This window comes from Megalobrama amblycephala, linkage group LG7 (assembly GCF_018812025.1).
Source record: "Megalobrama amblycephala isolate DHTTF-2021 linkage group LG7, ASM1881202v1, whole genome shotgun sequence".
NCBI lineage: Eukaryota > Metazoa > Chordata > Actinopteri > Cypriniformes > Xenocyprididae > Megalobrama > Megalobrama amblycephala.
The window spans coordinates 18280678-18292692 of NC_063050.1; the positions used below are offsets into that span (position 1 = coordinate 18280678).

At 37.5% G+C, this 12015-nt stretch overlaps 1 protein-coding gene across 3 annotated transcripts in view; it reads right to left on the minus strand.

Annotated features, from left to right (window-relative positions):
* Positions 1-1159: 1159 nt before the first annotated feature.
* tbck (TBC1 domain containing kinase) overlaps positions 1160-12015 on the minus strand; it is a 68890-nt gene continuing 58034 nt past the window's right edge. For all 3 annotated transcript variants that reach the window (XM_048196305.1, XM_048196303.1, XM_048196304.1), the window contains 3 exons: positions 8081-8256; positions 1623-1782; positions 1160-1493 (listed from right to left, as the gene is read on the minus strand). In XM_048196305.1, the coding sequence (XP_048052262.1) occupies positions 1383-1493; positions 1623-1782; positions 8081-8256 (447 nt within the window). In that variant the 3' untranslated portion in view covers positions 1160-1382. The remainder of the gene's footprint in view (positions 1494-1622; positions 1783-8080; positions 8257-12015) is intronic.

The following is a 12015-nucleotide window of genomic DNA, read 5'->3' on the forward strand; positions in this document are numbered from 1 at the left end:
AAATAGAAAATGTCAGGTTTGGATCAACATGAGGTGAATAAATGATGACAGTTTTATTTTTCTGGGTAAACTATTTCTTTCGAGGCCCTAAATGTCTGCCAAAAAAACTTCCCATCATAATTTTACTACCATTTAGGTTGTACTGCATGGAATGAAGCTATGCATGCATGTATGCTACATTTTTTTTTTTTTTAATTATTATGCCCTTTTTCAAAGTATTGCTTTTGTTTTTAGAGGTCTACTAGAATAGGTTTTCATACCTGAAACATTATTTTTCACATATTTGACAGCTGCATTTCCATTACCCTTCAAATTGTGCAAATTGAAGTTGCAAATTGAAAATAAGCCTAATGGAAATGTCAATTTTGCAAAAACTCCCACATATCCCCAAAAAAGTTTTTTACACTTGTGCGGTGGTTTTTCAGGCAATTCTGAAAAGGAATAGGTCCCCTTTTTAAGATTTATCAGTCCAGGCATGTATTTTCCCCAGTCTTCAAATATCCAGTAATCCACTATATTTCCTTTTCCTATTCTTAACTGACAGGACTGGAACTCACAGTGCATTTCTGATTCTACAAGCCCATTCACATCAAAAGATGCATTGCGTTTGAAGAAAGCCCTTGCACACTAATGTGGTGATTTAAATTTTCCCAACCTTTCTGTCAGGTTGGATTGGTCGAGACATTAATTAGGCATTCTCACCCATAGAATATTATTCACCATTTATCATAACTTTCTCTGGGTCTGGAAGTTTCTTTTTTTTTTTTTTTGTTGGATAATGTGGTAATGTAAAAATTTCCCCATTAAACCCTCTAAACAAACCATTTTTTCTTTTGTACTGGCAGAAATTTCAGTGTGAAACAGGATATTCGATGAGAGAAAATGTAGGATGGAACTTCACATTGATTGGATCATCAACATTACCCAATATCCATTATCCATTATCCAATATCCATCAATAGCTCACAACATAAGTGAAACACGTCAATTTTGGAAAAACTCCCATATATCGCAAAAAAGTTTTTATGCTCTCATGAGGTGGATTTTCAGGCAATTGGGAAAAGGAAATATCCAATATCCATAAATAGCTCACAACACAAGTGACGCTAGTGGAAAAGGAAAGTACTAAGTGAACTGAGCAAACTGAGACTACAACATCTGTAGTAAAAAAAACAACTTTATTTTTGTTGATTTGTTTGGTCCCAGAAGTTCAAACAGCTGTGTGCATTTTCAAGTTCAAACTTTTCAGTGCTGACATGCATAATGCCTTGAAGGAACTCTTGACATAGTTTAGAAGAAAAATGTTTTAGCTGAGAAATGTATCACTTCTTGCACCATGTAAAAGACATTTCAACAGTTTCCCTTTATCAAAGCACATCCTGTTATATCTGCGGAGATGGGACCGTTAACAGGCCAGTGGACTTCATCTTGTTCATGCCACCATCCAAGACACAAACTCGAGGGAAATTTACTTTCACCAGGTGAGCCGCAAACTACAGGAGAAAAGGAAGTGAACTTTTTCATTGTTATGCATATCGCAGAAGTCTAATGTAAAGTTGATTACAGTGAATGCATTTAACAGTGCATGTGTTTCCTAAAAACATTGAATGAAATAATCTTACCGTGGTAGCGTTCTTCATGATGTTGCTGAGGATCACAATGACACGGAATCTGTATCCGGCCAGGGTGCTGGTGGCAGGACACTGGAGAAGTTCTCCCTCCTGCCCAACCGTGGAGGTGTACGGAATGTTAATGCTGCCTGGGATGTGACCGCGGCTGAAGCTGCACATGTACGGTCAGGGGTCATACGGCTGCATTTATTTGATCAAAAATACAGTACAAACAGTACTATTATAACATAAAATAACTGTGTTTATCATTACTCCAGTCTTCAGTGTCACATGATCCTTCAGAAATCACTCCAACATGCTGATTTGCTGCTCAAGAAACATTTCTTATTATTATCAATAGCAACTTTTTCACCATCAGGCTGAACGGTTCTAAGAACAGTAAGGAATGGGTCCAGTTATATTTCCACTTGAGCTTGGTTCGGCATGACTACAAACCGTTCTCAGCCCAGAATTCTCAACACGGTTGGCTAAAGTGAAGTGAAGTGACATCGCCACTCAGAATTGGTCACTTGTCTGTTGCCTGGCTACCAGTTTCTCTGTAGCTGACCAAGCGTGCTATTTAAGCGAAGTTCACTACTTCCTCTCTTAAGTTCCATAAATGTACTAAAAACATAAATCAGTTCATGTGAGTTCAGTGGTTCTACCTTAATATTGTAAAGTGACGAGAATATTTTTGTGCGCCAAAACCCCCCCCAAAATAACGACTTTTAAACAATATACAGGTGCTGGTCATATAATTAGAATATCATCAAAAAGTTGAATTATTTCACTAATTCCATTCAAAAAGTGAAACTTGTATATTATATTCATTTATTACACACAGACTGATATATTTCACATGTTTATTTCTTTTAATTTTGATGATTATAACTGACAACTAAGGAAAATCCCAAATTCAGTATCTCAGAAAATTAGAATATTGTGAAAAGGTTCAATATTGAAGACACCTGGTGCCACACTCTAATCAGCTAATCAACTCAAAACACCTGCAAAGACCTTTAAATGGTCTCTCAGTCTAGTTCTGTAGGCTACACAATCATGGGGAAGACTGCTGACTTGACAGTTGTTCAAAAGACGACCACTGACACCTTGCACAAGGAGGGCAAGACACAAAAGGTCATTGCAAAAGAGGCTGGCTGTTCACAGAGCTCTGTGTCCAAGCACATTAATAGAGAGGCAAAGGGAAGGAAAAGATGTGGTAGAAAAAAAGTGTACAAGCAATAGGGATAACCGCACCCTGGAGAGGATTGTGAGACAAAACCCATTCAAAAATGTGGGGGAGATTCACAAAGAGTGGACTGCAGCTGGAGTCAGTGCTTCAAGAACCACTACGCACAGACGTATGCAAGACATGGGTTTCAGCTGTCGCATTCCTTGTGTCAATCCACTCTTGAACAACACACAGTGTCAGAAGTGTCTCACCTGGACTAAAGACAAAAAGGACTGGACTGCTGCTGAGTGGTCCAAAGTTATGTTCTCTGATTAAAGTAAATTTTGCATTTCCTTTGGAAATCAGGGTCCCAGAGTCTGGAGGAAGAGAGGAGAGGCACACAATCCACGTTGCTTGAGGTCCAGTGTAAAGTTTCCACAGTCAGTGATGGTTTGGGTGCAATGTCATCTGCTGGTGTTGGTCCACTGTGTTTTCTGAGGTCGAAGGTCAACACAGCCGTATACCAGGAATTTTTAGAGCACTTCATGCTTCCTGCTGCTGACCAACTTTATGGAGATGCAGATTTCATTTTCCAACAGGACTTGGCACATGCACACAGTGCCAAAGCTAACAGTACCTGGTGGTTCGAAGCGCCAAAGTCACATGATTTCAGCAGTTTGGCGGTTTGATATGCGATCAGAATCACAAATTCAACATAAAATATTCATAACACTCCAAAGCAGTGTTTTGAAATCGGCCATCACTAGATATTAAAAAGTCGTTTTGTTGTTTTTTTGGCGCACAAAAAATATTCTTGTCACTTTATAATATTAAGGTAGAACCACTTTACTCACATGAACTGATTTAAATATGTTTTTAGTACCTTAATGGATCTTGAGAGAGGAAGTACCATTTCTGGCAATGCAAGCCTCACTGAGCCATCGGATTTCATCAAAAATATCTTAATTTGTGTTCTGAAGATGAACGAAGGTCTTACTGGTGTAGAACAAAATGAGGGTGAGTAATAAATGACATTATTTTCATTTTTGGGTGAACTAACCCTTTAACAAGACAACGACTGACACATTTGTATTACATTCCAAAAAGCAACGTTATTATCAGCCTCAGTGGAAAATGAAACCATATCCGTACAGGCTGGGCCGGATCAGCACGGAATGGAACGGATAAGCAAAGAGAACGGTGGAAAAGCAGCTAATGTTGAAAACAGCTATGCTGCTTAATATTTTTCTGGAAACCATGAAAAACCATGAAAATGGTTTCAGACTAAAATACTTTTTTTTCCATTAGTATTTTTGTCTTGTTATAAGAAAACATTTAAGCATCCCTAAATCAAGATAAATGTACTTGAGAATCAAAATTATGAAAGATAATAAGAATTTATCTTGAATTACGTTTATTTTTCTTACCCTATTTCCATTTTTTTTTTTTTTTTTTTTTTTTTGACATTTAACTTGTTGTAGTCATACATTTTTTTTAAAGTTTTTTCAAAACCTCACAAACAATCTTCGATTGATTCGGCTGGGTTAAGAAAAATGAACTTAATTCAAGATACTATATACTTTCAGAAAACAAATTATTTTTATCATTAATTTTATCAGGATTTTTTGGTTACACTTTATTTCAATGGTCCACATTCTACTAACTATTAGTAACTTTGCAACTACATGTCAACTAACTCTCATTAGAGTATTAGTAGACTGTTAGTTTAGGGTTCAGGTTAGTAGAAAAAGTTGACATGTACAGGGAGTGCAGAATTATTAGGCAAGTTGATTTTCTGATCATATTTTTTTCCCAAGCACATTTTACCAATTCCAATCCACATCAATCTTAATAACTACTATTAATATTGTTTTTAATCATTTATAAGTGATATATAATTGTTCATGAAGGCTGGAAATGAAAAATGCCTTATGTTCAGGTGTGCAGAATTATTAGGCAAGTTTTCTTTTACAGGCAAAATGAGCCAAAAAAGAGATTTAACTCAGACTGAAAAGTCAAAAATTATTAAATACTCATGAGAAGGACGCAATACTAATGCAATACTAGAAATTGCAAAGTTAAAGCATGACCAAGGGACAGCAAAATGCTCATTGGGTCAGCGGGGTCAGACAAAAACAGGTGGAAAAGAAAAGACACATGTTAACTGCAAAATAATTAAGAATTATGTGTGAAACCATCAGGAACCCTTTAGTCTCCAGCGCCACCATTTTCCAGATCTGCAACCTACCTGGAGTCTCCAGAAGTGCAAGGTCTCAGGATCTCAGAGACTTAGGTTAGCTAAAGAATCCTAAAAAATGACCCGCACTTGATAAGAATCACAAGCTGAAGTGTTATAAAATACATGAAGACTGGGTTTTTATAGGCCTTATAAACCGACAGCTTGAGAGTGACTCCTGAAGGACCAGCACCACATCCTCTTGTACCACTGTTTGAAGAATTTATCTTCCAGAATCTGGCAGTAAGTTTTGGAAGATCATTTTTAGTCCATCTCTGCAAGACAGACATTTCAGGATAAGAGATGGACTAAAAGTGAACTCAAACACCTTACTGCCAGATTCTGGATAAATTCTTCAAACAGTGGTACAAGAGGATGTGGTGCTGGTCCTTCAGGAGTCATTCTCAAGCTGTCTGTCTATAAGCCCTATTAAAACCCAGTCTTCATGTATTTTATAACACTTCAGCTTGTGATTCTTATCAAGTGCAGGTCATTTTTTAGGATTCTTTAGCTAACCTAAGTCTCTGAGATCCTAACACCTTGCACTTCTGGAGACTCCAGGTAGGTTGCAGCTCTGGAAAATGGTGGCGCTGGAGACTAAAGGGTTCCTGATGGTTTCACACATAATTCTTAATTATTTTGCAGTTAACGTGTCTTTTCTTTTCCACCTGTTTTTGTCTGACCCCGCTGACCCAATGAGCATTTTGCTGTCCCTTGGTCATGCTTTAACTTTGCAATTTCTAGTATTGCATTAGTATTGCGTCCTTCTCATGAGTATTTAATAATTTTTGACTTTTCAGTCTGAGTTAAATCTCTTTTTTGGCTCATTTTGCCTGTAAAAGAAAACTTGCCTAATAATTCTGCACACCTGAATATAAGGCATTTTTCATTTCCAGCCTTCATGAACAATTATATATCACTTATAAATGATTAAAAACAATATTAATAGTAGTTATTAAGATTGATGTGGATTGGAATTGGTAAAATGTGCTTGGGAAAAAAATATGATCAGAAAATCAACTTGCCTAATAATTCTGCACTCCCTGTAGTTTCAAAGTTACTTCTAGTCAGTAGAATGTCTGTTTGGGAACATCAAAATAAAGTGTTAGCAGATATTAAGTCTACTAATACTCCAATGACTGCTAGTTGACATTTAGTTGCAAAGTTACTTATAGTTAGTAGAATGTCTAAAGTGGACTATTGAAATAAAGTGTAACCTTTTTTGTTTTGCAGTGTGGAAGAAGCTTTGATTTAGATCAAGAAGTTTGGTGGCTTTCAGAGTGACTGAACAGTGTCAGAATAAAAATGTGAAGATCATTAGGAAGTTCAGCTCTAATGTGGGCATTACGGTGTATTCAGTGAATACCTAGAGGTACTTTGGTATACATGTGTTGCGGTAAGACATCTAAGCAGAACACAATCTCTTGTAAGCTCTTGAGCTGGTCGTTTGTAATTGTGTCAGGTGAAGTTCACAGGATTTACAGAACAAACCCTACACAGATCTGTGGGCTTTGTGGAAACAGTCCAACTCCATCCAAAACCCACTGCAGAACTACAAAAGAAAAGAGACGGAGAACAAAGTGTGCAGGACAAGATAAAAAAAAATGAGCAGAATAAAGTCCCTTGGGACATTGATTAAATACGACCAAGACAAGCGCACGCAAGAACAGCGTCTCAAAGAGAAGCGCAGCAGGTGAGCGCAGTGAAAGATGAGACGGGAAAAGAGAACAAGTGCATAGTGTAATTGAATAATAACTCTTTTTAGCTGCCTTCCTCCATAGATAAAGTTACAACCAGTGATATTTGTGCTACATCTTTCAATAAAAATGATTAGCAGTGGAACTTTTCAGAAACATTTAACAAGACCTTTCTCCATTTCTCAAGAGGATGAGAAAATGTTCATGTTCATGCAGATCTTAAACAGGCATTAGAACAGAAAGGTCTTTGTCTAACATTTATATCAAATATTGATATGGCCATAAATGGTGCAGAATACAAAATGAGAGAACACTGAATATCTATATCCATATACAAGTGCTGCAGCTTTGACATTCAATTTTCCCTGAAAGCCCTGTATACATGCATTATGATTGCTCTTATCCTGCTTGTGTACACTATCGTGTATCTACTTACAGCTGCACTAATGGAAACAGTGACAAACCTCTTAAAACAAATTAACCGCAGTAATGCTCTCCCACACATTCCACTATGCCGTCACTACTAACAACAGACAACAATCTGTCTCAGGGTCTGACTTTTTGCTTTCAATTGATCTGATTTTTACATTATTTACATACAATTTAATAGAATAAAACTCCTAAATGATTGCTTTCAAAGAAAGAAACACAACTATGGAAACTCAGCAAGTACATTACAACTAGATGTTTTCATGTCTTGGAGTTGGCCTGACAATTTTTCCACATTTTTCCATGTCTCTTACATCAGTGTTCTGATGTTTAGTTTGGGCTCTCAGGGACAACACATAGACAGCAAAAAATCCTGCTCTTAACAGGGAAATTTGACAAAAATACTATCTAAATCTAAAATACTATTGATATCTTAAAAATCTAGATACATTTATACACTGATACTACCGATCAAACGTTTGGGGTAAAATTTATTGAAATAAATGCTGTTCTTTTGAAGAATCCTGAAAAAAAAAATGTATTATGCTTTCTACAAAAATATTAAGCAGCACTGTTTTCAACATTGATAATAATCAGAAATCTTTCTTGAGCATCAAATCATCATATTAGAATGATTTCTGAAGGATCATGTGACACTGAAGACTGAGTAATGATGCTGAAAATTCAGCTTAGACATCACAGGAAGAAATTACATTTTAAAATATACTCAAATAGAAACCAGTTATTTTAAATTGTAATAATATTTCATTATATTACTGTATTAATAAACAGCTTTGGAGAGCATAAGATACTTTTTTCATTTTTTAAAAAAAACTTCCCAATGTTTTTAGCAGTAGGGTATACAGGAAAACAATTTAAAAAAGGCTTCTTTTTTTCAGAGTCAGAATTGCATTTAATATTAAGACTAAAAGGATACTCTTCAAGGCTCCGGATGTCCACTGCCAGAATCTTGGGTTTCCCAGTCCTGGCCCTCTTGGCAGGAGTTTTAAAGCAAGCCGGTCCACTCAGCTCACACAGGTCAATGAGGTCTTCCACAGATATACGCGGAGACACTTCTGCTTTCAGCTCGCTCAGCTTGAGTGGCTCGCGGCTCTGAGGGTGCAAAGAAATATGTGGTAAAACAACAGATTTGCAGCAGTGAGTGGTATTTTAAAAAATGTGAGAAAAAAATTATGTGTGGGTTGAAATGTTAGCCTGCCTGTTAGTGTTGAGCAGGAAAAACAGTGAAGAGTCTGAGTATATTCAAAGAAAACACATGCATATGTTCAATTCCTGCATCCTGCACTATGATGACACTATGATGTCCATTTTTACCGGATCACTTGATTCTCTTATCCAAATGCAAGGCTTTTCTTTTTCACTGCCATGTCGACAAAAATCAGAGCTGCTTTTAATGCCTCTAACTGTGTTCACCCCTGTGATCTCATATCCTTCGGACATCTCAACCTGAATGAATAATCAACACCTCAAGCTCAACCTGTCAAGACTGAGCTGCTGAAGATAGTTTCCAACTCAGTATCTCTCCATCTCGGATGAAAAAACACAGTTGTTACCCAGAGGTGAAAAAAAGTCCTAGAAGTCATCCAAGATGACCAGCGCACATTCAGTGAACACATCAAAGCACTCACACAGTTTTGCAGCATTATGACGCACAACTTCAGAAAAAAAAAAGTTTAATCAACCTTTTTTTTTTCAGATTGCAGAGGCTGAGATTATCATTATTGCACTCGACCTTAAACCACAAGTAGAAACAAAACCAAATATGTTTAGATGTCAGTCAAACGGTCTTTTCCTGACAAAATATTTTTAAGTTAAAAGTCTGTAAGACTAGCTATTTTTTATTCAAAGCGACAGCTCACCAGCCTACCTGTATGTGCAGCATGACCCCTCAAGGGCATCCAAAATACTGCTGCTTAATTCACAGTTAACCGCCAGAAATTCTATCACAAGCTGTTGTCAGAAATCCTCACAAGTTGCATTTTTGCTTAAGTCTAGACGGGGTGCCCAAACTTGCCTGAATCTAAATCAAGACACACTTTTTCTGGCCTACCATTGCAGCCGATGCCCTGGGCCCCTGTTACCTTAGATCTATTATCAAACCCTGTTCTTCCCAGCCCGTTTGGAGGAATTAGCTCCATGCAGTCTCCCACCTGTCTGGAAATGTCTCCATCTGTGCCACATCCTGATCATTAAAAGAGCAGCAAATGGACCAGTTGAACTCAAAAGGACACTATCCATTCTCACATAAATATCATTTCTCCCACTCGACTAAAAAGCATAGCAATACAGCAATATCATAGCTCTAATTGGCACTTCAGGTTCAGGCACATTAGATCTTTATCAGGAAGGACCAATTTTAATAGGCACAATAGGAGTGAATAACAATCACTGTTCCTGCATATCTTCCCTATACCTCAACACTGGCCAAATTATCAAACAAATCATCTACAGTAACAGCAGAATGTGAGTGGATTACAAATAGGGGTGGGCAGTATGACCAATCTAATATAACAACAAAGTGTAATTTTATAAAAATCATTTTCCTTAGCAGTATTTTATCCCTTTTTCCATTTGAAAGATTGAAATATATTTAAACCTCTGCATTCCTGTTGCTCAAACAGCAGAGCAAGGCACTAGCAATGCTGACATCATGTGTTCAATTCCCATGGAATCCATTAACTTTGTTGTGTTCGCCAGAGGAGAGCTGGCCCTCCGACTAAGCCTGGGGTTTTCTCCATTTTAACACCTATTTGCCACTTGTTTGTCACCAGATGTCACCTGTTGGAGTTTGTGTTCCTTGCCGTTGTCGCCTTTGGCTTGCTTAGTTGGGGACACTTGACATTTGACTTGACATTTGATATTCAACAGTGCTTTGATCTGCCTGCATCGACACTATTCTTTAAGAGCTGCTGTGCAGCTAAAATAATGTACCAGTTATCAATGTAAAGCTGCTTTGACACAATCTACATTGTAAAAAGCGCTATATAAATAAAGGTGACGTGACTTGACTTGACTTGAATGATTTCTTAGGATAAAAGCATCTGGCAAATGCAAAAATGTAAAATGTGTTAAATTAAAGGATTAGTTCACTTCAGAATTAAAATTTCCTGATAATTCACTCACCCCCATGTCATCCAAGATGTTTTTCTTTCTTCAGTCGAAAAGAAATTATGGTTTTTGAGGAAAACATTCCAGGATTTTTCTCCATATAGTGGACTTCACTGGCTAAAAAAATAAAAATTTATATACTTTTTAACCACAAATGCTGTGATACACCACACATTATGTAATCACGTTGGAAAGGTCAGGTGTGACGTAGGTGAAAGTACTGCGGAAGGGCGAAAAACTCATTTTCTCCTCCAACTTCAACATCGTCCGATATCGTTGTTTTATCTTTTTTTATAAAGGGCGTTTGACTTTTGCAGAGCAGTGCAAGACGAGCATTTGTGGTTAAAAAGTATGTAATTTTTTTAATATATAAAATGACCAATCATATCACTAAATAAGACTCTTACGTCTGGGATCGTGTAGAACGCTTTGAAGCTAGTCTGGCTATCACCAGACCAAGCTCAATTTAAAATTGAACATTGGTCTGAGGAGTTTGCTATGTATTTCCTACTGCACAAGAGGCGTGATCAACGAGCATTAGTCACGCAATTGGATAGTCCTTCAACCAATCATATCAACGATCCGGGTGACGTACTTTGCAGAGCGATGCGAAAACTCCTGACAGGTTTACCGTGTGTCTCAATCAGCTCCCTAGTTCAGTAGTCAGGGCACTGATCAGGGAATCAGCCACATTCACTTTCATGATATGCTGATTCACGACCTAGGGAACTAGGGAGCTGATTGAGACGCAGGTTTAGTTTGTATTTGTTTGTAGCATTGATCCGCGGTTTGCAGAACCAGCAATGGCATCGAGCGATTTTTGCAGGTTGTGCAAAAAACATGAAAGTGATCGGTATTTACACCCACTCGAGCAATTTGTTTGCTAACTAAAGAAGTCATTCAGCATCGTCGAAAGTTTAAAAGGCGACTCTGATACTGTTCAGCATCATCGCCGTTTGTAATCTTCCTATGAAGAGACTGTCGGATCAACGCTCTGCTACATTTCTGTCAGATAAGGTAAATGTTTAACACAATCGGCGTCACTGTGATTGTGCATTGTTATATTGAAGTGATGGGTAGATCAGATAGAATTTGAAAGATGCTTGCCGTCGCTTCTCTATCGTCATCGTGTTATACCCGCCAATAGCGAGCAAGGTGGATAAGCCAGTCTGTGATTGGTTCCCGCAAAAGTGTAACAGCGCAGCAGAAATGAATGCACAGGTTTCCAGACTGAGTTGCCGAGCGAAATCAAATCGCCGGCAGATCAGGCTGGGTTTACCCAGACTACTTTGAAGCTGCATTTAAACTACAATTTGGACCTTCAATCCACTGGTAGCAGTTGAAGTCCACTATATGGAGAAAAATCCTGGAATGTTTTCCTCAAAATCCTTAATATCTTTTTGACTGAAGAAAGAAAGACATAAACATCTTGGATGACATGGGGATGAGCAACTTATCAGGAAATTTGAATTCTGAAGTGAACTAATCCTTTAACACTCAAAAATAAAGGTTCTTTATAGGCATCCATGGTTCCATGAAGAACTTTCAACATCCATCAATCTTTCCTTTCCATTTCCATTATAGTGGAAAAAGGTTCTTTAGATTATTAAAATGTTCTTCACACTAATAAAATTGGTTCTTTTAAGAAATGTTTTTACTGTATTTGTGATCAAAATAAATCTTGGTCTTGGTGAGCACAAGAGACTTCTTTCAAAAACTTTTGGCAGGTAGTTTATGTATAAA